Raw genomic sequence first — 27375 nt, forward strand, 5'->3', positions numbered from 1 at the left:
AAAAAGTTCCACAGGGGCATACTTCAGTGACACGATGTTTGCTAACACTTAGTAAAAAATTTACAAAATAGTTTTGGAAAATCTGTCAGGAAATTTAAGGACAAAATCTCAGGACATGCAAAAATTGTTTAAATGATACTCACAACTTTAGTATATTACATACTATAACAGCTTTCGTTAATATGCAGTTGTTATTTTCAAAACTACAACGGTTGGCAACTGTACGTTGCCTGGTCAGATAATTTCTTTACACTATGTATACTGAGATTTGTTTCATGTGAAATAAATATGTGTGTAAGAAATATTTTGTAGGATTTTATCACACTCGGTAACAATACGACAGCATTTTGTCACCCAGTTATATATCACCAGATTTCTTAGTATTGATCTTTTAGATTATTTATATTTTTGTGTATCTTGCAATAAGTAAAATGTTATGTCTGATGTGTGCATAATTCGGTCTGTAGATAGTTTTGGCATATGCTTGCACATACTAATTACGTAAATAGTTAACATATATACATATACATAATGATATTAGTAGTGACTTAATTAATGATTTCAACAATATTTATGGATGCAGTATGTAGTAGTTTGTGAAGGGCGTTTAGAATTTTTTCATACCTTCCAACGCGGCCATGTCGTACAGTTTCACGGGAAGGGATTTGTGCTCGACATACTTGTAGATCCGGTCTGAGGTCGTTTTCTGAAGCTGGTAAAGATAGTAAAAGCATTTACATATATGGCGGATGCGACATTACATATGTACTTATGTGCTGCATCAAAAATTAGCCTTATTGTAAGATTAAAGTATGACAAGTTGCGTTTATCTGAAAACTCATGAAATGTTTGCGATTTTGGCCATTTTCATTTAAAGACATTGCATAGTTGCATCAGTTGGAAGAAAGCACACTTTATATATCAGTGAAATGGGCGTATTCACGTCAATTCGTCGTCGCATCCAATAATAGAGGTGTCTCCACAATTTTGATCAAATTAGGATTAATAGATCAAAAATTTATTTAGTATGAAATTCACAAGAGCCACGATCTCCCAAAGGTCATGCCTGGCGGAGAAATTTGCATCCAAAGAGGGGCAACTGCATTCCAAGGTTGAAAAATGTTACACTTTCCAAACTTACTGCAGGCTTTCTCCTCTTCTGAAAACATCTCTGACAAACCTATGCCTGGGAGATCGTTCATAGCTTTTGTGAGTTTCATATTGATTAAATTTGCGATCGATTTTTAATAATTTGTTCAACATCTGATAGCATACGCTGGGAGAACTCCACCGAACTGAAAAATAGATACATCGTGTTTTCCCTTTTGGTGGGTAAATTGAATATGCAAAAATTAAATTTTTCTATTTTATTTAGAGGAAGACAACGACAAGCGAAATCTCACATAATTTGCAAAACTTATTTTGATTTTGCTAGGTTTTCTAAGGCTACATGCTTATGTCAAGTGGTTGTGCTTACCATGACGCCACAAATGACGAAGCTGCTCATTCCTCTCGTGCAGAGGAGAACTTTTTCCAGCTCGGTGTGGTAATTTGAGATGCCAAATCTTCGATGACGCTGTGCTTGGTCTAAATCATCTACAATGTCGGTTTTTGCGTCTCGCATAATTTTCACGTGTTGCAACCCTGCAATTAAATCGGGCATTAGAAATTTATGTATATATTAATCAAATATTTGGAATCGATTAAAATATGAAATAATTTTATTTTTCTATTGATGTAATTAAAACAAAAGATTTTAATGCAAATTTAGCAGTCGTTGGTAAAATCTGTGCATACAGTAAAATAATTTTACCAGCTTTTACACAATTAAGAAAATACTAAAAAAGGAATGAATAATAAACTAAAAACTTTGATAAAAACAATAAAATATGTAAAATTACAAAATTTCTAGCTAATTTTGCATGGAAATATTTTTAACGGATCTATGTATCTAATTGCACTTTTACGAATTTTACGAAGTAACCAAAGACCACATTAATTTCCGCATTGTAACTACTTAACTTTATCACGTTACAAAAATAGGACTGAATCCACTTACCCGTGCTTTTCAGAAGATTCTTATTCTCCGTCAATCCCTTCACCACATCGCTCAATTTCAAGTACAAGCTGAACGACACGGTCAACTTGAAAAGCCCGCCATGCTGCAAGAAAATCTTCATCGTATCCCCAAAAACGTTATGATTCTTGCAACTCGACCCCACCCCGTCGTTCCGCATCCCGAACGAAATGTCCGCCTCCACCAGCCCGGGAAACGTTTGATTTAAATTCCGTAACAATCTGTAGTCCGTAACGTCCCAGATGACAAGGTTCGTAACGTCCCGGAACATGGCGGGCGGGACGGATCCGTTAAACAGCTTGTCCACCAGCTTATCCACTCCGTCCGGTTCGGCGACCGTAGTTCCAATCCGAATTCCCGCCAGGGTCATATTGCCCCCGGTCAAATTCCTCAATCCACCCAGCCCATCGACACAGCTGTACACATCGACCGCGCGATTCGTAAAAGATTTCAAATTCGGCATTACCGGCGGCAACACGAGGGATGTGCACATCATGGGGAATCTCCCCTTCATTGTGTCCATCTTCAAAATCAGATATTCCAGATTCGGGGCGACTTGAGATATCATCCCGCCAAGCAAGATAGGGTCAAAGGGCGTCCTTGATCCGCGCTCGTTAAAATACGACCGCCCGTTGAAGACGAGTCGGACCAGGTGCCGATTTGCCGCCAAATCAAGATACACATTCCCCTCGAGGGAGAGCGATTCTAAGTTGGGCGCCGCCGAGACCACGTGCTGCATGAAGGTTTGTGGCGGAAAATCAATATTGAAGTCGAGATGGGTCAATTTAACCTTGGCGGGAAGCTGGGATTCAAATGGTTCCGTAGGCGCGGGGTCTGTCGCCGCGCAGACGCGTTGGAGACAATTGATCGTGAGGGATTTGATGTTCGGCAGGCCGACGAAGAGGAGTTGGTGCAGCGTGTGCAGGATCGTGAGGCGGGAACGGATCGTTATTTCGGTGACATAATCGGGGAAAAGGGTGCTCACCGTGGACAGCGCGACCGCCGCGGTGGCCGCAATAATGTCGGATGAATGTGGGCCAGCTGTTGGTAGCGGGGAGTCGGGTGTATCCATACAACCGCGAGAGATTTTAAGTGCGCGGGTCACCTTGGGGGAGAAGAAGGGCGTGGTGAGAAAGTTGGTTAGCGGGAGTTTGGCGCAGCATGCCCCGACTGTGGCGAGATTAACGTGTAGGATGAGACGTGGTATGGCCAGGGAAAGAGTGACCTCGTTCCAGAGACGGGACACACGGCGGGTTCGGGTTGGACGGAGCGCGGGGGATTTTAAGATTTGTTGGAGGATCTGAAAATTTTAAGAAGACGGTTGAGGCGGAGATATTCACTCTTAAAAATAATGTTACCCTTATTAAAATTAAAAGCAATCGAAGTTATATATTGAGTAAATCATACTAAATATATTTAGCGTAGCGTTAGCCTGGTAATGTGTAAATTTAGGCTGGATTTAGTATAGTTTGCTTAATGTAGAATTTGAACTGTATTTACATACCGACTTACATTCTACGTCAAAACGGTAACATTATATTTGTTTTTAAGAGTGAGAAATGTCGTTTTGGCTAGAAAAGGCAAAGTCATGAATGGCATTGGGGCGATATGAGATGAGTGAGAAAGAAAATCTAATGGTAAGAATAATTGAAAATCGAAGTGCACAAAATTTGCAAGATATAATTATAAAGTAAAGCGAAAGAAATGATCCGAGTAAATGAATGGTAAATGTATTTCACATGAACTACGTACAAACGGATTCATGTGAAAGAGATTGGCACATATCTGATGCAATACGGTATCAGATTACTACATACAGCCATCATGAAAAAGTGAAAGTGGAGAAAGTTGAGTTGGGCTTACGAGTGGGTTGGAGAAGACTTGTTCCATGAGAGCGAGGAGAAAGTGAGACGATGACTCGGACGACTCGCTGGCCCCTGAACATTCCAATGACTCCGTCCCACCTGTGGAATTACATATAGTTAATTAAATTACATATTGCAAAGATACACACATGTCCATATCACCAATCCCCCGAACCTGGGGGACAATAATATCTTAAGAAAGACATTAGAAAATTATTTGGGAGCAAAAACAACAGTTCGCCGTAAAGGGTTTCTTTATCCGACAAATTTTGCGTATTTGGCTATCTTGTTAAACAAATTGTGATGTATTTATGTACATATTACTAAACAAGGAGTGAGAAGGGACCATGAATGAATACAGATTGGCTCCGAACTTCAGGGGCGCATTTATAGCGGAAATTTCCCACAATTCATAAAGCCAAGAAAAGGATGCGTTTACATACTCCGTCTAAATCTGCATACTTACATATGCATCATCTCCCGTATGCAGAGTCCCTCCCTATTTATGCGCAGAATTCTAACATAAATGCATAATTCCATTTTTAAGAAATGTTACCTTTTTGTGCGAAGCAAGACAGCAGCGTCATCCTCAACTTGTTTATGCAGAAAGTACGTATAAAAATGTACTTTCACTCGTCGTGAAAAAGCGTCGTGTTTCTGAAGTTTTAGCAAAGTTTCGGAAACTTTTTGTTCCAGGACAGGAAATTTCTTCCTCCAGGACAGGAGAGGATGAGCCCACTTGTTGAGTTGTTTTAGTGGCGAAGAAGAATTGGCTTGGAGGTGAAGCTTTGGTTTGGCAGGCCCAAGGCCAATTCGGGACGACATGCCCACTCACTTTCCCACTGGGCATACTCCACCTCGGGTTAACTAGCCCCTCAGCTTCTCACACGCGAAATCTACACCTCCCCTGAGACACCCCAACGAGGAGATAATGGGATCAATTTACCGGATTGGACAGGGTTCCAGAAATATACGGAATCCGGACTTGTTCACTAATCCCGATACCGATAAATTTGTAATCTCGCTAAAAATCAGGTATAGTTAGGCTGATATCTATTAGATAAGTTCTTGGTATTAAATTTGCTACCGCTTGGTATGAACGGTAAAACCAAGCCTGATAAAACATTAATCCCCCGAGATCACGAGGCGGGTATTTCTTATCATACCGGAATCATTTGTCCATATTTTCTTTAATTTATAACAGCGTACATAAATGTATTTAACTTGATGAATGATAATTGACATTTGCAACGTTACAAAAGTTCATCTGAATACGAGCGAGATGTACACACTTAAAAATGAGATTACCCTTATGAAAAGTAAAAACTGTCTGAATTATGTATCAAATAAATTATTGCACAAAATCCAGAGTAAAGTTAACTTTTGGTAAAGAGTTTAAAAGTTTACACTGGGCATATTATAGTTTCCTTAGTGCATGATTTAATTGTCACAAGGGTAACATAATTTTTTTACAGTGTGCATAAAAACGAACTACACAACGCTAATCCATCAATAATTATCTAATTAATTCGGCCGGTTATTTTTTAACGCCACCCTGTTTCCCCACTTTCTCCACGCGTTAATTTGGTACAGTGCGGAAAGTATGATATCTTTTTTGCATGATTGGATTCCCAACAGCATTAAATATGTTTCTCGTCATAACAATAATTATGCAGATCAATAATTGTGTCATACTCTGGTGAAAATTAGCTGGACACGCTTTATGCAGGGTGCTTTACATTGAAGTTGACCTTGAAATGGAGAGGGGAGCTGGAGGGGAAGAAGAAATGAAATGATATCATTTTGAGTGGCAGGCAGATCGCCGAGTGTGAGGTGGGATTGAATTGGGGATAAATCAATAGTGCAGATGACGAGTGATGAGCAGGAGAAGAAGATTTGTCTATCTATGTATGAACTCATTCTGCCGAGATTTATTTCGCACGAGCGGATATGGAAAGTGCACTCTCAAAAGGGATGCTCCGCTTTTGAAAGGTGAATTCACTCTAAATTTTAAAATAAGTAAATTTGTAGCGCTGACTGGATAAAGAGCAAAGTTTACGCCTGGGTTTTGCACAGTTTGCTTAAGATGGAGTTGTGATTAATTTACTTGTCAAAAGAGTAAGCATATTTTTAAGAGTGTAGATTTATATGTTTACTGGAAAGGTATGAAAATTTGTGTATGTTCAGGGGTTGTGCATCGTAAAGTGTGAAATTTTTAAATTCATACTTTTGTAAAATACGAACTCGTTGATTGTGTAAATTGCAAGCATAACTTAAATTGGGAGGGCGGTCAAACTTTATAATTTTCGTTATTTCTCCTAAAAGTGCAAAATTTGATGAACAATACATGCATGCATTTCTGTGGATGCGTTTTTTGTATGAATTTTTGCAATAATTCTTTTGCTAAAATTCACCCGTGATGAATGAAGAGCAGGAATGGGAAAGATTTATGTACATGTCGGCAGAGATTTATGTACATCTGTACATACATATTTCGCAAATTTCGAAAATTTCGCACATGTATGGAAAGTAGGCATGTAGACGGGAAAGGTATTAAATATGTACATACACATTTCGGGTCGTGCATAGTAACCTGGACAATTTTTAAAAATCATAATTAATTTTACTGATGAAATTCATGATTAAATTGAACTCACTAAACTTTGCCAAAGTACTTAATATTCTTCGTTTTGTTATTTCTCCAAAAATGCAAAATTTGGTGGGAGACAATCAATTCGTGCATGTATTTTTGTGGAAGCGTTATTTCTATGAATTTATTGCTACGATTTATGTACGTATTTACATATATTTTTGCACCTTGCGTTTGAACGGGAAACTTTAAATACGGATTAATGTACCTACATATGTAAATTAAATTAATTTCCAATTTACGCCAATTTTAAAAAATATGTAAATATATATGTCAATTCAATTTCCAATCAAAGCATTAAAACAGCGATTCAAATGCACTCTTCCAATCCCATCGGCGAGAATGACTTGATAGTGTCCAACTTGCTAAAAAGATAGATAAATTTTAGTTGCATTTCCAGAAATTTTTTTAAATGCACTCTTAAAAATAATGTCACCCTTTTTTGACTTCCAAATTAAGTAAATTATGTATACTCAATCCAGAGAAAATTTTGCTTTTTTCAAGTATGTATCAGAACTACTCTGGATTTAATAGTTTTTAATTTAGAATGAATTTGCGTTTCAAAAGGGTAACATTATTTTTAAGAGGGTGAAATATCATGAAAAAACTACCCCTCTCATCACAGCCGGGATCACGACTTCACGATGAACTTTGTACTGATTATAGTGATTATCTGCAATGAAACTGTCCGTCAGCGAGATATGGGCGAAGCTGTGAGAGTAATTTCCGAAATAAAAATGCATCCGGTATTGCATCGTGTTTGTCGTAAATCCTGTTAAATTAATAATTCACAAATGTCAGTAATTACAGAATGTGCACAATTTATGTCACGTAAAACTGCAATTTTGAGACGTTCCTTGTCAGGGGACGTGCATGTGTTACGTCATCAAATAGTTCAATTTTTAGATTTGGGCCGACCGGCCATCCATTCCCTATAATAACCATTTTAAAACAAGATAGGTAGGCGAAAAAAACCGACCTATTTAATGACATAATATATGAACGATCCCCAGCTTGTTGTATGTTTTTTTCCTTGACTATACACCAAACTTTGACGCTCTAACCGTGACATAATTTATGGGTATCGCCTAAATTTAAAACGTATTAACTACAACGTAAAAGAAAGAATTAAAATGTGAGGGGGCGTTCAGAAATTATTTGCATAGCTACATACATATCTGACACGTGTAAAAGGGGGTGTAGAAATTCGCGATTTTTGTGCTGCATAATTTATGAACTGCCCCTCATAAAGCAAAATTCATGGCGCGACCTGGCATGAAAGTTGGCGAGATTTCATACGTCGAACCGACATTCATCCGACAGGGTTCCGCAGTACAGTTAGTGACCTCCAGCTTAACCAGGTGGGCAGTCTCGAAGTCTAAAGGTTAACGAGAAAAATGTCAAGGTTTTGCAAAATATTTAAGTGAATTTTTGCACTTCGTGCCAAACATATACATATACGCAAATTATGTGCTAAATATTACACTCCCTGCATGGGTCTGGCGTCGGTAAAACGACGCCAAGGAATCCAATTGGTCCGGTACTGGTCTTATTTGATGGGGTATTTGGAGAACCCTGTCCTCCAGGGGTCAAAATTGCTACCAGAACTGCCAGAAACTCAACGATCTTGAAGAACGCCATCTTTAAAAAGATAACCAGGAAATTCACGCAGAACTTGGTAACCTTGTAAAATTCGTAAGTTCTGCAAATTTATCTACAAAATTGTACAAATATTTCTGAGGGAAATTAGCGCAAAAATTTTTGTAAATTTGTAATTCATTAGTGTCTCTTTATTTTCAAAAGTTTCTAAATGTATTTTACCAAAAGGACAACCTTTACGAGTTACAAATTACTACGTGAACTTCCTCAATGTTTCCAAGTTTTTGAATGAAATGAATACACAAATCTTTTATATAATCTATAAATTCTGTTAACCTCTAAACTTTTACAAAATTTTACAAATATTTGTGAGGAAAATTAGGTCAATTTGTTTTAGATCAACGGCGGCATCTCATTCTTTTGTAAAAGTTTGTAAAATAATGATACGAAATGCACCGATTTTACAAGTTACTTTCCAACGGCTGGGTAAATTGTTTCAATAAGTTTCGTAAATTGCTGAAAAGTGACCTGTTAAAGTCTGGTTAATGAAATGAATACTTTTCTGCAGATCTGCGTTTCGTTTATAAACGGGTTTCGAGTAGGCATGCGTACTAAACATGATATGGATTAATTGATGACAAGCAGATTACGAAGAATTTACACGATTTTTGATGAAGTGTGGAGTTTTGGTTTACTGGGAATTTATTACGTGGGTGGCTTATCTCTTTTTAATCCTGCGAATCCCAACTTGACGTTGTTTAGAGCGGAAAGTTTGTGAAATCTACAAGAGAACTCGGTTACTTGTGCATGTCGGATGTTAGTCGGACAAGTTTCATTTCGCTCCCTGAAACCTTTTATATTTATTTCGGAATGTAAAATATGTCACCAATGCCGTCCAACCTGGATAGCAGTCCGCTGGGGACCGTCCATGTATTATGTATCTCACAAAAACCGGAGATATTTGCATCCAAAGTGGGAAAAATGTGCAGCAAATTTAGAAAATGAAAAACTTGCCAGCCTTCGGGGTGCGTTTTCTCCTCTATTTATGCAAATAACTCCGCCAAACCTGCGCATTGGCAGATAGTTGCATTTGCAAATTTCATACTAATTATAATTGTGATCGATTGATGCTAGTTTGGTCCAAATGTGTGAGCATACGTTGGGAGACCTTCATTGTTAGAGTCGAAGTAGAAGTGGACGAATCCTCAAAAACAGGGGGTCGGAGTCGAACTCGGAGCTGGATTCGAATCCTGGACTTGGATTCGTATCATTTTATTTTGAACGTTGTTGCAGTTTCATTTTAAGCTTTTCGAAATTTAATCCTAAGCTCGTTTACAATTTTACTTTAAGCTTTATTCAGTTTTTTATTATTATTTTTAAGCTTATTTTAAAAATTAATAATTATGTAGATTTGCATTTAAAATATTCGCTCCCTAAATATTTGACAAAGTAGGATTTAAACAAGCTTCAATCTCGCTGGAAATCAAGGAAAATGTTTCCCTTCCAGAGCATAATTTTTGCCTTGAGTCCCAAGTTTTTCATGAATTGAGTGGAACTTATCTACAATAAATATGAATATCTAATTAAGTGGCCATATGGAAATTTAGGTGAATCCGAAAATATTAGTTGTTAGTTATTGAATCAAAGTTTTCGAAAAATTACGGTACATAAATACGTATAATTTGTGCTGATTTTGTTACTGGCAAATATTTTGTCCTTTTTTATCCCCGCAGGCGTCCACAATGCAGGGGGCACAAAAGAGACGTCCGCTACACTCGCCTGAAGACAAGGGATTCCAACTAATCGAACACAGCTCACCCGCCCCCTTTCCCCCTGTGGAAAAATTAATTAAAGTTATTAACTCCAAAATAAAGTAAATTTATTAACTCCAAAATAAATTAAATTTACTAACGCCAAAATTACACTCTCAGAAATAGGGTTACGATTATAACCAAAAGGAAAACGTATTTGACTCTACCGCCGTGGTAATAAATTTGTAATCGAGTGGTTACAATTGTCCGACACCGACTAATTATGAAGTTTCACCGACTTGGCATTAAATTGTCACCAGAGCTAATAAATTTATAACCAATTGGTGACAAATTCATAACCAGGGCAGTAGAGTCACATACGTTTACTTCTTGGTTATAATCGTAACCCCATTTCTAAGAGTGTAATTAAATTTATTAACGCCAAAATGAAAATATTTTTTAAAAAGCACATTTACTCACCTTACGTTCAAAATAAAATGATACGAATCCAAGTCCAGGATTCGAATCCAGCTCCGAGTTCGACCATCCCAAAGAAGGCCAACAACGCGAAGAGAAACCACGTGAATTTCATGTTGAAGGGTTGGTGAAAAGTAGTTTTCAAAGAGGTTTCACGAGATATGTTCCTTCGTCAACGGGAAAACTGGAATGATGCATGGCAACAAAATGGGGTGCCTTTTGTACTCGCATCTTGGGACATGAACCATTAGAAGGGTCTTAAAATTAAGACATGCATACGTACACATTTACATACCCGAAAGGAATGTTGAAAATTTCCTGGAAAGGTGAGATTTTGTTAACCTTTTGACCTTTTTCATGGCCACTGGCACAACATATGTAGTAAAAAATTTATGCTTAATGTATTTTTGCTTTTTAGGGTGGAAAGGGTAAAGGATTAGGGCATAAAGGACGGAAAGTTACCTTAAATTTCTGAAAATTCAGGAAACGTTTGAGTTAATTATGTACTTAGGGTGCACATGAGTGCATGTTAATGTACATGAGTATGTACGTAAGTAAGCAAAAAGTTTCCTGAATTTGCAGACATCGTAGTCAACTTTCCTGCCTTTATGCCCTAATCCTTTACCTTTTCCATCATAAAATGCAAAATTTTAAAACCATAAATTTTGGAATGTGTTGTTCATGTGGCCGAAGAAAAATGTCAAAAGTTTAACAGAATCTCACCTTTCCAGAAACTTCTGCGTTTCAACATTCTTTCCCCATTATCGGTTGCACAGATATGTAGGTCTTAAAACGATCCATGTCCCAAAATGAGTGTGTATTGCCATGGGGCAAGATACTATAACCAACTACGCAAAACTTTGTGTAAAATTATGAAAACGTGTAGAATTTCAAAGAAATTGTATACACAATTCACTCAAATTCAAAAAGTGAGCGCCCCATGCATAAAAAATATGCCAGGTTTTTCGCAAATTGTTTGAATTTTTGAAATTCTTAAAATCAAAAATAAAATGTTGAGAAGGAAGTTTGAAGTTCCCTGCAGAGAATATACATATATTCGACCTGCACATGGAAAGGCTATACGATTGAGGACATACAATTTTATTTAGAAAGTTGACTAAGATTTCTGGAAATTCAGGAAACTTTTCTGTTATTTACGTACATACATACTCATGAACATTAGGTATGCTAAAAACAGACTAGCCACGGCCTTCATTTGCATAATTTGAGCCGCCCAAAGTCTCATTTTGTGCAGCTCAAATTATGCAAATGAAGGCCGTGGCTAGTTTGGTTTTAGAGTTTGTATTTTTTGAAATTATATGGAAAATTACATCCTCAACTTGTTCAATATTTTTGTAACAACTGACAAAAAAATTTCAAGGGTTTTGTTTGCAAATAAATTCTGAAAAGCAGATAGAGTAATAATTATATGTAATTCAGTTCAAGGGTTCGAAAGGTTTGATTCCAAACGATATTAATCACAGAGGTTAATATGCAAACCCTGCATATTTCCCTCATTTATGTATTTAGATTATAAATACATAAATAACAAAAACCTTTCCTGAATTTTCAGAAATTGAGGTCAACTTTCCTGGCTTTATGCCTTAATCCTTTACCTTTTCCATACACACATAAAATGCAAAATTCTTAAACCATAAATTTTTTACTGTGTTGTGCATGTGGCCATGAAAAAGGTCAAAGGGTTAACAAAATTTCACCTTCCAAAAACTTTTCAACATTCCTTCCCTCGTTATCAGTCGTATAGTTGGCTGTGTATGTATTTAGGTCTCGAAAGGGTTCATGTCCCAGGATGCGAGTATATAAGTCATCCTACTCTGTCTCCCTGGACCATTCCAGTTTTACCCTTTGACGGAGGAACATATCTCTTTGAAAACTCTTTGAAAACTTTCCTCCCCACCTTCAACATGAAATTGACGTGGTTTTTCTTCGCCTTGTTGGCCTTATTCGGGATGGTCAGGGCTGGTGAGTAAATGTGCTTTTACAAAATATATTGATTTTGGTGTTGATAAGTAAACTTAATTTATTTTGGCGTTAATAAATTTAATTAATTTTTCCGCAGGGGGAAAGGGGGCGGGGGAGCTGTGTTCGATTAGTTGGAATCCCTTGTCTTCAGGAGAGTGTAGCGGACGTCTCTTTTGTGCCCCCTGCATTGTGGACGCCTGCGGGGACAAAAAAGGACAAAATATTTGCCAGTAACTAAATCAACACAAATTATACATATTTATGTACTGTAATTTTTGAAAAAAAGTTTGATTCAAATACAATTCGTGTTTTTTAATAAAATTCCACCTCACCAATTAAATATATTTGCCAGACCGTCATTAATACAAATGCATGCAAAAGAATCATTCAATTAAAAAAATTAAAGAAACTAGATACTTACAAAGCCAACTTTTCATTTGATTTTACTTCATTTGTAAAATAAAATTGTTAATAATTCTGAAACTTAATTTAACTATTTATAGAGTATACTGCAAACATGTGACACCACTGTAGCTCTTGAATTATATGATTTCGTGCAGAATTTAATACCGGTCTGGTGAGCTGACCTTACGTATTTGTGTCATACCTGTTCAAACAAAAAAAATTCATTTAAAAATCATTCAAATGATTTTCCATTCGTATTCAGTCATTTATTTTCATTCTCGTTTTATTTCACTTCATTGGAGCTTATTTCTTAACTCATAAAATGGGAAAAATTTTAGAATAGGGGCGGATCGTTAGGAGGTCGAGTGATACGTCATTTTGTTCAGTTCGACGAGCTGAACAAGAATATCGCAACCCGAATGCGCGGAAACGCTCCGTTCAAAAGTTATGGCGGGTCAAAGTTTGAAATTTTTATTGCATTTTTGGACGTTTCAAAGAATTCTAAGACTTTGTCTCACTTTGCCCCAAAGCGGGAAATTTTTTGGGGTATATTGAGATTTTGGGGGTAAGGTGAGATTATTAGTTTTCGGGGTACTTGGTAGCACTTCTAGGTAGTATTTCTAGGTAGCACTTCTAGGGAGAACTTCTAGGTAGCACTTCTAGGTAGCACTTCTAGGTAGCACTTCTAGGTAGCACTTCTAGGGAAAACTTCTAGCTAGCACTTCTAGGTAGTACTTCTAGGGAGAACTTCTAGGTAGCTCTTCTAGGTAGCACTTCTAGGTAGCTAGTTCTGCTGCCTCTCTAGCTAGGATTATAGTCACACCATTTCACCCTTTCCCCCTACCTAGTATATCTAACCTAACCTGCTCGCTTCGCTCGCTTCAATACGAACTATACCCCAATATGGGCCATAATTACGATAATCGTTTGCACACCCTGCCTCAATCATCTTGCATGCACCAAAAAACTCTAGGTAGCACTTCTAGATACCTTTTCTAGGTAGCACATCTAGGTAGCACTTCTAGGTAGCACTTCGAGGTAGCACTTCTAGGTAGCACTTGTAGGGAGAACTTCTAGGTAGCACTCCTAGGTAACACTTCTAGGTAGCTAGTTCTGCTGCCTCTCTAGCTAGGATTATAGTCACACCATTTCACGCTTTCCGCCTACCTAGTATATCTAACCTAACCTGCTCGCTTCGCTCGCTTAAACACGAACAATACCCCAATATGGGACATAATCTCACCTTACCCCAAAATCTCAATATACCCCAAAAAATTTCCCGCTTTGGGGCAAAGTGAGACAAAGTCTTAGAATTCTTTGAAACGTCCAAAAATGCAATAAAAATTTCAAAGTTTGCCCCGCCATAACTTTTGAACGGAGCGTTTCCGCGCATTCGGGTTTCGATATTCTTGTTCAGCTCGTCGAACTGAACAAAATGACGTATCACTCGACCCCCTAACGATCCGCCCCTATTCTAAAGTATACCCGTAAAATGTATTAAGCATAGGGTGAAAAATGAAAGGAGTGAAGAATCCATACATATATTTGCACAAATACATGGTGAATATGTAGTGAAAAGTTCATTTTGAAATAGTGAGCCATGTTAGGGATTATGTAGCATAAGTGGCACACCAAACATTTTGTGTGCCCTTATTATTCGGTCCTCATAAGACCAGCACAAAATCTGACAAATGTGCAGTAGAAACCGCTTACCGCCCGTAAGAAATACATTGGAGGCCTGTGGTGCACCACCGCCAACCTCCTCCCATGTATTTCTCACGGGCGGTAAGCGGTTTCTACTGCACATTTGTCTGCTCTCTGTCCTGCTCTTACGTGGTCCGGATTATAATTATTTAAGGGACCATATTTTGTGGCCGTCTAAAGAGGATTTTTTTCCAACTTAAATGGATAAAATTCCTGAATCTATGTTTTAATATTTTCGGACCCATCTAAATTTCCACATAGCCACTTAATTTCACTCAATGAGCAAACCCCTGCTGCAAAATGTTAAATCATTTAAATGGACAACATGAGTTATTTAAATGGAAATCCAAGCATATTTGGTGGTGAAAGTAGCCAATTGTAATTTTAATTAATTTAAATGGGGAATAAAGCTTTTTCCAGTGGTCCCTAAATCCGATGTTATAATATTGCGAATTGCTCTATTCATAAAAAATGCTACGATACGAAACTAGTGCAAATTTGTAATTTTTCTTGTTTATAAATATTTGTGGATTCAGCAATTTTTTCCCCATTCCTTCGAAAATTTGCCATCATGTAGTCCGATATAAGGTTAAAAACTAGTATGCAAAAAATTTTGAAATATCTACATACATAACTTTTCTTGAGAAAATTTAAATTGAATATGAAATTAAAAATCGTTGCATTAAATAAGTTACATACTGTAGGTCGTCGTATAAAAATACTTGGATATGCAGCAAAAAAATTCATTAAATACTTTACTTCTAAAGACCAACAAAATCCCGGATAATTGTTATCTGATATTTATTATTGACAAATAACTGAATTATATACTTTACATACATATCATTACTTTTCCATAATATGTAATTTACGGCAGTGAATATTCAATTGGTAGAATGTGGTAAATGTTTTAGCACAAAAGTAACACACTTGACGTACCCTCCCAATATCGTGCGTTTTCTGGTGTTGGAGTAAATTTCCTTTGAAGTATATTTTAAATTCGCACGAATCACAAGAAAGAAAGGAATCCTTATTTTTTTCGTGGATCGCTGCGACATGACTTTTGACACTATGTTTCTGCGAAAATTTTCTACCGCAAAATTTTCACTCGTAATTCTTCTCCTTCCCATGCACACTTTGTAAATGACCCGTCAGGCATCGCTTATAGAGAAATGTTTAAGGGCAAAGGTGGCACGTCAAAACTGGGCGGCTACACCGATCTATGTGGGTTTTCTGTAAAACGGGTAAAAAACGAGGGTTATGTTCTATCCTTGTACACTTAAAATAATCTGGTAATGATTCCTTACCGCATGGAATAATATGTTCAATCACGTTGGTTAGGATTTATTACCAAAAAGTTTTAAAAAAATGCGAAAAAAGTTCACATCATTCACTTCAGGTATTTATTTTGTACAGGGTGGTTTAAATGTCAGGTTACAATGGAAAATTTTTCAATGGGAAAAATTCGTAAATTTCCATTAGTTACGGATTTGGCATTGAGATTTTTATTAATTTTTATCAAAACTTATGGAACACTGATGACAAAATTCTTAAAATATTAAATTTGGGAGGCAAAAATTCGATAACTAATGGAGATTTGCGAATTTTCCCATTGAACATTATAACCATTGCCATTATAACCTGACATTTAAACCACCCTGTATATATGTACACTACTGAATAGTAATTAACCACTTCAACCCTAGGAGACGAGTTTTTTCATACCTTTCACCCCTAGTAACCGCGAATTTTTACCTCCCTTGACCCCGAAATTTTTATCTACTGCATGACGTTAATTCCTGGGCCATGAATTAAAAAATGGTGTTCCCACCGGAATTATTCTGGACACTTTTTTATGAAAATTTATGTGAATAACCTTTCAAGAAGGGATTTTGAGTTGTAATTTGCATTTTTGAGTTGTGGCGAACCACCAATGTTTATAGCCGAAAATAGCCAACACGCCGAATTTTAAAAATGATTGTAATTGCATGAAAAGTTAGACAAGCATGGAGTAATACTTGCATAATAGTACGTAAACTCGCAAATATTGATTATAGCGCATAAAGTGCCTTAGGAGCCGATTTTGGGCGGGAAAACCAAAAATCCTTACAATGACTTTAAATAGACAGCAATGACAATGAATAATTATCCCGTGAGAGGAAATTGCTCGAACATAGACTATGGCGCATCTGGTGAATAGAAATCAATTTTAAGCGGGAAAATTAAATTCTACTAATTCCTGGCAATCTCTCAATTTTTAATTTTCCCGCCCAAAAGATATTTCAGCGGCACCCGATACGTAATGATTAATTTTGACGTAGTTTACCCTACCGGCAAGATTATTTGTGGTATATAATTAAATCCATGCAATGATGCAATTCATCAAACTTTTAGTTTTCTCGCCCAAAACGCCCGTTTGTGCTACATGTGAGCAAAACAATTTCTCTAATCTTATCGTAAACCGTTGTTGAAATAAATCGGTGTCGAAATTTCCTTGCAAAAAACAGTTTTCACAACTCGGCGTGTTGGCTAGATATAGCCACTTGGCTATAAATTTATTTTGCATCCATTTCTAATATTATTTCCTAAGAGACAATTTATCTTCCCGCCTAAAGGGCGGGTTGTTGACTCATAACTCTTGCTTTACTTTGCTTGGAGAGGCAATGACCTAATTTTTTCCGGATACGACACATAGTCGTAGGCCGGTGTGAACGGAAAATACGCTACATAGTCGTATCCGTTGTCAAGGGTCAATACGACACATCGTCGTATTCCGGTGCCAAGGGAACTTACGCCACATGGTCGTACTCGGCGTAAAGGTCAAATACGCCACATAGTCGTTATAGGGGTGAAGTGGTTAATCTTAAGTACTTCCATGTGGTAAGGAATTATTATTGCGTAGTTTTTTGTGTATGCCAAATCTAGACAGAAATTTTTATAAAATAAAAACCGACTTATTTACCACATGAATTTTTAAAGCGCCCCGTTGAATGAAACCTTTCCCACAATGGGCACATTTATACGTCTTTTCGGTCGTATGAGTGGAAACGTGGTTGGTCAGGTGTTCTTTTCTTTTAAATTCTATGCCACAAAGTTGGCACAAAAATCGGACGGGATTTTGAACATGTTCCCTCCTAAAATGTGTGCATTCGGTGGACTTGTTAAGAAATGATTTTCCACAACCGGGGAACTTGCACGGGTAGCGAGAACGGGGCGTCGTGCCGTGAGAGTTCTCCACGTGTTGGCGTAAGGCGTAGGGCCTTCCAAACTTCCTGTTGCAAATGTTGCATGAATATTTCTTGATGCCGTGAATATAACGGACATGGCCTTTTAGACTGACCCGGTTTTTGGAGATTATCCCACAAATCTGTAATTTTAAAGATCAATTTTTGTGGTAAGTTTTTTTCTTATTGCGAAATTTATTGCCAGTTGCAAACCTCGCATTTGACTTGCGCATTGCTATCATGTGTAACCATATGGTCGTTCAGATAGGATTTTGATTTGAAAGTTTTTTGGCAAGTGGGGCAATCCATAGTTTAGCGATCGTTAGGCTCTGGTACTATGGGAGATTAAATTTTATTTTTTGTAAATATAATAATTGTTTAGTATTATTTTATGTTGTGGTAAAATAAGAGATTAAAATCCATTATTATACGACTTACAATGCGATGGTGTGAAGTGTAACCCTCCGATTTGGTTGAAATTTTGAAATTATGTGGTCCATGTCAATACAACCAACGTTTCTTCAGGCAGTTTGTGCGATGGTCAGAATTTGGCAAAATATTTGGGGTCAAAGTTGAAAAATATGCAATTTTTGGCACGGGAAGAGAATGGAAGTTGAATTTTCTTCCTCCGCCTGGTAAAAATTGCCCCTTTTTCAACTTTGACCTAAAATATTTTGGCAAATTTTGACCATCGCACAAACTGCCTGAAGAAACATTGGTTGTATTGTCATGGACCACATAATTTCGAAATTTCAACCTAATCCGAGGGTTATACTTCATGCATTGTTAGATTACTAATTTTACGAAATTTCATAATTACTCATACTTAAATATGGTTGCAATTTTAACCAAATACCTTAAAAAATTGATCCGTGTCTTATCCTGATGTATGTAAGCACTTACTTATTTAGTTTATGACGACCAGTACATATGTAACTGTTGGGTTGAACTAATTCCCTTACAGAGGATTAATACTTGTGCATATTAACATGTATTCTGGAGAATGGAATACGTAATTAATTTGTTGATGCCGAGTGAACTGTTCGTGGGCTGGGCCGAGTGAGAAAATGAGTGACTGTTAAGCCTAGTATCCAAGTGAGAGATTTCACAGAAGTGAAATTCGAGTGAAATTATTTCATTCATGCGAAATTCCACACGAGTTAAACAACGGTGAAAGGGAGAATTCCACTTCATTTTCATCTCGGCATATCCAGGTCAAAGTGCGATGAAAATGTCTCAAAGTAGACTTACAGTCCGCGAAAATCATATTTGTTATTAAAAAAATCACCACCAACAGTTATTAAATTCCAAATTAATAATTAGTTGATTTCGTTTTGTATCATAAAATCTACAACTTTTTCCAAATTCCAAAAATCTCAAAATCCAGTAAGTAATCAGTCAAAATTTATTTTGTATCAAGTGTATTTAATGTAATTTGAAATAGAGGAATAAATTATTGTGCTGGCAGCTCCATCAATATTGATCAAGAAACCATTTATAAATGTTATAAATAGAAAATAAATCACAACTTTTTCTTCAAATTTTCACTAAATACAAATGTAAATAATGTCTGTACTCGTACAGACATTATTTAATTGTTTAATTACTGTAAATATTGTTGGTTCAGATAAACTCAATCAGCAGGGGCAATTTGCTAAAAAATTGAACCTCGCGGTATGACTTTTCACGGCAATTTCATTTCATTCGCGTGGAATAATACCCCTCCGTTTCATCGCTTTTTCACTCGCAATTCTGTGAAAATTTCACGCGCGTAAAATTCCATCACTTTTTCATCGCTGACCTGGATACGTTCGAGTGAAATTCCGGTGGAATTTTCACAGAAGTCGATTTCACGCGTGAAAAGCTCACTTGGATACTTAGCTTTAGAGTTTAATTTCACTTCGGCAATTTGAGGTTTTTCACTGGGAAGAAGTTATTTTTAGGGTTCGATTTTTTAGATAGGGTTTCCTTTCAGCAAGCAACTTGTCGCTTGACTAAAGATTTAAGGTTATAAATACGTGTTCGCCGAATGTATGCAGGGTGGTTTAAATGTCAGGTTACAATGCAGTTATGTAAATATATACACATAGATATATATGTAGAAGTCTGATTTATTTAAGAGTTTGGTTCCAATAAAAATATTTCGAGCGATGCATGAATTTTGAACATTTTATAAGTACAAGTCTCCAAATAAGTTAACATGCTAATTTAAATGGTATCTGCTTCCGAATAGTGAATGAATTTCTACTCTATTTAATGGCATTTCCACTGTTTAATATCAGTTCGTGCCGTCCAGATCGTGTCGCAGTTTAATTACCTCCACCACAATCTCCTCCATCGTCCAGCTCGGTCTTTTTTGACAAGCGATGATACTGCTTCTCCTGCAGGATACGTCGGCCCTAAAAGTAAAAAATAATTAAATTCATGTGTAGTCATAAAAACGAAAAAGAATCTGAATTTTCTACTATTTCCCCTTTATAATTACCAGGATATGCTACCCCAGGTTTTTGAGGCATTGGGGGTTTTGCTGGGTCTTACAGTAGCAAATTTCACCAATACCCACGGGTAGTCGGGGTTTTCAAATTTTTTAAAGTACGGTGATAAGGCTTTATTAACATTTCTACAATTTAATAAGTTATTAAAATTGAAATAATATGCCCGTTTTTTAAGAAATTGGTGAGAAAGCCGATTATTTTCACAACTTAAAATATGTATGAGACACTGACTCAGTTTACCCCCAAGACCTCGACTACCCTAGCTACCCCGGTAAAACCCCTGGGTATTGCTTTTCAATAGCAAAACCCCGGGGTTTTCCTTACCCTGATAATTATATTTCGTTGAACCGTTATTCACAGTTAAACAGTTCTTATCATTTACATAATTTGCAACATTGCATGAATAACGTAGCCAAAATCACTCCACTCACCACTGAGCATTTAAGGGTACCACAGGACCAGTGGTAGTGGAAACCTCGTCATCAACACTTTTTAAAGCTCCCGGTGGTCTAATTACTAAGCAACGATCTACATCCGTGGAATTTCTCGGGTATCCAGTCGCCCAATTTGTGTAGGTCAAATTGTTTCCGTCACTCCAAACAAAGTCGTCCGCCGCCTCGTCAAAGGTTGCGCCAAGCCAGATGTCATCGACGAAATCCTGTCCTTCGAAAATCGCACCGGTTAATAATAATAATTTATTGCATCATAGCCAACAGCCTTTGCACATCATGAATGGTTACATAATATTGATATCATAAAATCGTAAAAAAAGTAAAAGTAATTATTGGTCAGAACATAAGTCAAAATATTTGGCGACTTTGTGCCAAAAGAGAAATAAGTTATTCATTAATTTATCACTATATGAAGCAGAAAAAAGAGCAACAAAAAGTTGCATATTGTTAAATTCAGTTGGATTATAATTAGGAATTAATGGGTAAATTAGTGATTGGCGCTCAGATTTTAATGAAGTACATGTAAACATAAGATGTTCAACAGAACAATTATCACTGCATAAGGGACAACTTGAATTTAGAGGGATGTAGAATTGTCCGATTTTAACACTAAATTTATTGAGGCGCAATTGGGTCATCAAACTGCATTTCTGCATGGGGTGGTTCATATTGAAGTATCCTTCTGTGTCAGTTTTCGGTTTGATGAGTTGGTAATGTGGGATGAAGTTGGATTTTTGCATCCTCACGACGTCCTGATTCCTAAGATGTAGCTCATAGTTTGTTAGGAGAGTTTTCCTCATGGTCACTAGGGAAGTCAGAGTTAGTGGAAGCTTTTCACATCTTGCGATCTTGAGTAGATTAAGGAAGTCTTCTCCCCAGCAATGGTTCCTTTGCATTGTTGACGAGTTGAGCCGTGTCCACTTCATTTGCGTAATCATACATTGTCTTACGGGGGAGTCTTCTTTTTTTCTAAATATTCGCTCCCAGAAACCCAAGGTGTCGGCAAGATGTTGTACTCTTGTGTCCCGTGCACCAGTTTCCAATCGCAGAAAGTAATTAGGAGTCGATGGGGGAAGTCTGAGTAGCTTTTTTAGGAAACGGATTTGTATTTTGTCAATGTCATCTATAAACTTCATGGCCCAGATTGATGAGCCGTAAAGTAGAGTAGCCCGCGCAATGAAGTTGAATAGTTTAAATTGCGTTGATAAGGGTGGAACACCAGATCTTCTCGTAATGTGAAGGACTTTCACTACGCTTTTTCACAGTTGCTTTTTCTTTGAACTCTTTATGGGCTAGATTGAAAGTCCCGTTTCTATGCATAGTCACTCCTAGATAGGTATATGAATCTACAATGTCAACAGCATCTTCATTCCATTTGAAAGATGTGAGGTCACGTGATCTTCTCTTGATGAAGATGACAATTTTCGTTTTTGAAATATTGCATAGCAGACCGCGGTCCTTAAAAAACTTAGCAGCAACATTGATTTCTCCCTGGAGAGCATCCGCAGAATTAGCGACGATAACGACATCATCAGCAAACATTAGAATGTGGAAGTCGGTTGATCCAATTTTGACTGGTGAGATGCCACTTCTTTGCAGTCGGCGTGCAAGGCCATCTATGAAAAAGTTGAAGAGGCATGATGATTGCGGTTCTCCTTGTAAGACGCCTTTTTGGAATTGAAAGGACGCTGTTAATCCATTTGGGGTGAGAATCTGCCCACTAGCTTTGCTGTAAAGTGACATCAGGACTTTCAGGTACTTAGAGCTCACTCCCCGCTTACTCAAAACTTTCCACATTCTGTCATGAAGGCAGGAATCAAAAGCCATTCGTGCGTCGATGAATATAGCGAATAACTTCCCACATGGATTACGAAGTTTGGATTGAATAAGGGTTAGGAGGCAGAATATTTGCTCTAGAGTGTCCATCTTTTTCCTGAACCCAGCTTGAAATGGTGAGAAGTGTCCATGCCATTCTGCCCAAGTCTGTAGACGATTTGACAGAATGGTGGTAAAGATCTTTAGGATCGTAGTGGCCAAAGCAATGGGACGATAGTTGGAGGGAGAATGCGGGTCACCTTTTTTGAATATTGGTCGCAGCATGATGAGAGTCCACTCATCCGGAACGACACCACTGTTGTAGATGTCATTAAATTTTGCTGATAGTTGATTAATTGCTGCCGGTGTTAACGCCCTCCATACTTCGTTTGGTATACCGTCCTTTCCTGCTGCTTTCTTTAACTTCAGTTTCTTAATGGTGAGGGAGACTTCAAATGTGGAGATTTCGTGATCAAGTTCTTGGACTTCCCGTGGCGTGATTTCAATGGGGTATCTGCTACCTTGAAATAACGTAGAGTAGAACGAGTGACTTTCTGTCGCTGAAATTGGATAACTGCCTAAGCAGTGTGGTCTGAATTCACGAATAGCTGCCCAGAATGTTGAGGAATTTTTATGATGTAGTAAATTCTTGATCTGTTCCTGCTTTGTCAACTATTTTTTCTCCCTCTTTAACTTGGTGTACTCGGCACGCAGTGATTGATAAAGTTGATGATCTCGTTGTTTGTTTGAATTCCGTGCTACTCGCAGCATTCTGCTCACCGTGGATTTGCTTCGTTTGCACTCGTCGTCGAACCACTTCGGCTTTTGTCGGTATGTTGATGGGAGTTGGGTGTTCTGAGTCATTCCGAGGGAATCTAGGGTATTGATCACATTTGATAAGATATCAGTGGTCTCAGCACACTTCTTATTTAGCGTCTTTCTAAATTCTTCGCACTTCTCGGGTTTCCATTTGGTCTTATTTATAACACTAGTTTCAATGCCCTCATTACTGGATGGCGATGTTGATTGGGTTTTGGTGGAAAGGTTGATATTAATTGGTTGGTGGGTTGAGACAATTGATTGTTTAACACGGAAGTGATTGATATGCTGAAGTACGGAATCCGATGATATGCATAGATCAATTGAGCTACGACCATTGGCATTTTGAAAAGTAATATCTCCGTTTAAGTCTCCCTTCCAAAATCCGTTAAGGACAACTAAGTTGGCAGATCTGACGGCTGTCATTAAATGCTTCCGCGGTCATTCATTTGCATGTCTTGTGATTGTCGGGAATAAAATTCTCCTTCAATGAGGTTGGGGAGAAGACCGATCCGCGCATTTAGGTCACCGATTATTAGTGTATGTTCTGTAGTGTTTCCAATTTTCTCTAGAAGGTCGCTGAATTCAGTTTCTCCATTAGTATTAGGTGCGAGATAAGATCCAATAATTGTGAGTGCTTCATTTTGCATTACGTTTTGTATAGTAATTTCGACCCATCCGCTTCGCTTAGTAATAACTGTATGTTCTAATTTATTCAATATTCCAATAATAATTCCTCCTTTTCTTCTTCCTCTCAGTGAATTTTCCGCGTTTTGGCACACCAGTGTGTGCGTAGAATTAAAGCTCGAGAGCTTAGCGCATGCTTCCTCTTCGGAGCACCAAGTCTCGAGAAAAACAAAAATATCCGGGGTTTCCTTCGTCATATATTCAAAAAAATCGTTATCCTTATTAATTAATCCGTCAACATTCCACGCAGTTATGTTCATTGTCAAGTTATTTTTTAGGTGTGAATGTGCAAAAGGCGGGCTGAGTTCTCATTGGCGTGGAGTGGGGCGGGGTTTGTTGTTGACAGATTGTCGTTTTTCGATAAGTCCAGTAGCTCTGTCGTAGTCATACCAATCTTGGCCGTCCAATAGTAGAGATTTCGCGTATACCTTTACGGTTGCAGCCACTCGATTGTACGTCCGCTAGGTGGCGCTAGTGCATGGCTCATAAATCTCACTAAATCTCATATTTCTCATGTCTCACTATTTCTCATTATATCTCAGTGAGATGAGATTTACGAGGGTGAGATGAGATTTCTGCAACCCTGGTCGTCGCGTCATCCGGATAAAAGTGCATATAATATCCGACATCATAGTTGGGATATCCTATAAAAAACATATGGTTACATACCTGTTCATCTTCATTCATTTGACTGATTATGATATTGAACAAGGGTAATTGAAAATGAATTTCCTGATATCAATTAATGAAAGGATTTCCCACCTTCCTTTCATTTTTTACTATATGCTTAATACATTTGGTGAAATAAGAAATGAAGTCAGATGAAGTGAAGTGAAATGAAATGAATTTGAAAAACTGATTAAATGTGAATGAAAATCTTCAGTCAGAAGTTGAGATGACGAACTTTTAAATGAATTTCAAAATTTTTGAAGAGGTATGCATGTGGGTAATGGATAATTTAAATAAAATAAAATTCTACATCACGGAACGTCCATACATGACGTCATTAAAAAGTGGACGGGTTGTTTCTGGCCGCCTACATAAATTTCGTTTAACATGAGTAGGATAGGAAAAAGCTGGCATATGTAAAACCAGGCGTTTTTTGATGACGTGACACATGGACGACACCTCACTTGGAATTAAAGTCGGGGATCTATATTATAAGCTGGAAATGTCTCTTGGCAACGGAGGTGAAAGTAATTTTCCGTGACGGAATTTTCCGTGACGGAAGTGAAAGTGGAGAAAGCTAAGTTTCAAATGGCGCGAAAATTCAAATTAAATTCTTTATTTAAAAACATAAATTACCTAGATAACCAGTCTGACAACCACCCCCAGATAATCACTGTCTGACAAACACCTCCAGATAACCACTGTCTGACAACCACCTCCAGATAACCCTGTCTGACAACCACCCCCAGATAACCACTCTCTGAAAACCACCCCCAGATAACCACTGTCTGACAACCACCCCCAGATAACCACTGTCTGACAACCACCCCCAGATAACCACTGTCTGACAATCACCTCCAGATAACCACTGTTTGACAACCACCCCCAGATAACCACTGTTTGACAACCACCCCCAGATAACCACTGTCTGACAACCACCCCCAGATAACCACTGTTTGACAACCACCCCCAGATAACCACTGTCTGACAACCACCCCCAGATAACCACTACAAATCTATGAAGTGAGCACATATGTGCTCACTTCACAGATTTGTGCAATTGGTGACGAGACCCAAAAGTGTGAAGTGATCACCTGTGTTCACTTCACAGTTTTTGGAAGTATTGACAAGACACAAATTGCAGTGCTCACCAGTGCACACTTTACCAATGAATTATCTGGGGGTGGTTATCATGGGTGGTTATCATGCTGTGTTATCTGGAAGTGGTTATCATGGGTGGTTATCTGGGGGTGGTTATCATGGGTAGTTATCGTGGGGGGTTATCTGGGAGTAGTTATCGTGGGGGTTATCTGGGGGTGGTTATCATGGGTAGTTATCGTGGGGGGTTGTCATGGGTGGTTATCTGGGGGTGGTTATCATGGGGGGTTATCTGGGGGTAGTTATCGTGGGGGTTATCTGGGGGTGGTTATCATGGGTGACTTTATTTGTTTTCACTTCGGCTTCCGACATTCTTTTGCATCTGATAATTCTCGCTCGCCCGGCGGGAGACGGGCTTATACGCTAGTTTGCATATAATCGTGATTTGCAAAGTCTCGAATGAGAAGGAATTAGGATTGCAATCACAATTGCATAAATTCTCCTCAAAAATAATTTATGATATAAAACTATCTGGTTGCCAATAAACTGAAAAATAATATTGCAAGCACTAAACATGTATATTCAATGTGCCAAACTTGCTATGCAATAAATCCATTAGCAGTTTTAATAAGTATTTTAACCTTTTCGTTCCCAATATAGTTATGTATTTATCCAAATACGCCATTAAAAGTAACTATAAACCCACCCACCACATTTTCTCACGAGCCAAAACATATTTAATCGTCGCTCACCACATGGCGTGCTCTTCTGTCTGTCATCCGCTTTTCTGAATGCTGTAGCGTTTAGAATTTCTTATGCATATGGAACACCTACCGTAACCATGTTATTTCGCAAATGGTAGTCCATCGATTCAGATAATTTACTTTCTCCTCGTGTTGCGTGGGTTTAAACGGTTGTGCATTTGCAACAATCTGAATTAAGTAAACAGGATGTTTAATATGTAGCCTAGTTGACCAACTTGCATGTCTTAGATTTATCTAAGACAATAAACTTATCGAATTAAAAAGCTAGAATCCTAAGTTCGAAACTGATAAATTGTAGCTATTAATCCAGCACTTTGCGAAAGCACAAGTTCCAGCGCGTTTTCGATGTCGGTAAATTGATATATGTAAATAAGTTGTCTGTTGTTCAATCGAATTGTTTCCACTGAAGTCTCATTAACGAAAGGGGCCACGTATTTATTTAAAATATTGGAATACATGCACACTGCTTTAAAAATGCCAGCTTACGCTAATTACAAACTGATAATCATCATCTGCATTATACTCATCGGTTTTTACGAACCAGTCAAAACCATGTGTCACAATAACAACTTATTTCACGGGTGTGACCTGCAATTTTTCATAGAGGCGAATAGATCACAAATTTCCTCTGGGCTACATAAGCTCATGACGCACAATTATGACTATTTCATACCTCGAATCTTGGGCCCATTCTTCCTAAACGGACAGCTTGTTGACTTTGAAGGTACCTCAACTCAACAACTGTTAAAACATAGAACACTCTTAATATTTGTAGATGTTTTTGACAAATCGTTCAAAAATTTTGAAATTAGCCATCTCTTATTATCGATATTACAACGTT

General features: G+C 37.7%; 1 protein-coding gene across 1 annotated transcript; it reads right to left on the reverse strand.

Annotated features, from left to right (window-relative positions):
* Positions 1–15606: 15606 nt before the first annotated feature.
* On the reverse strand, positions 15607–20933 carry LOC110860301 (zinc finger protein 177). Its single transcript, XM_035860290.1, has 4 exons — positions 20662–20933; positions 20053–20134; positions 17474–17878; positions 15607–15744 (listed from the first exon to the last, which is right to left on the reverse strand). The coding sequence occupies exons 2-4, from the start codon at positions 20071–20073 to the stop codon at positions 15688–15690; spliced, it is 483 nt and encodes a 160-aa protein (XP_035716183.1). The 5' UTR covers positions 20074–20134; positions 20662–20933; the 3' UTR covers positions 15607–15687.
* Between the last annotated feature and the right edge of the window lie 6442 nt (positions 20934–27375).

The sequence above is a fragment of the Folsomia candida genome, unplaced genomic scaffold (genome assembly GCF_002217175.1).
Source record: "Folsomia candida strain VU population unplaced genomic scaffold, ASM221717v1 Fcan01_Sc031, whole genome shotgun sequence".
Lineage (NCBI taxonomy): Eukaryota > Metazoa > Arthropoda > Collembola > Entomobryomorpha > Isotomidae > Folsomia > Folsomia candida.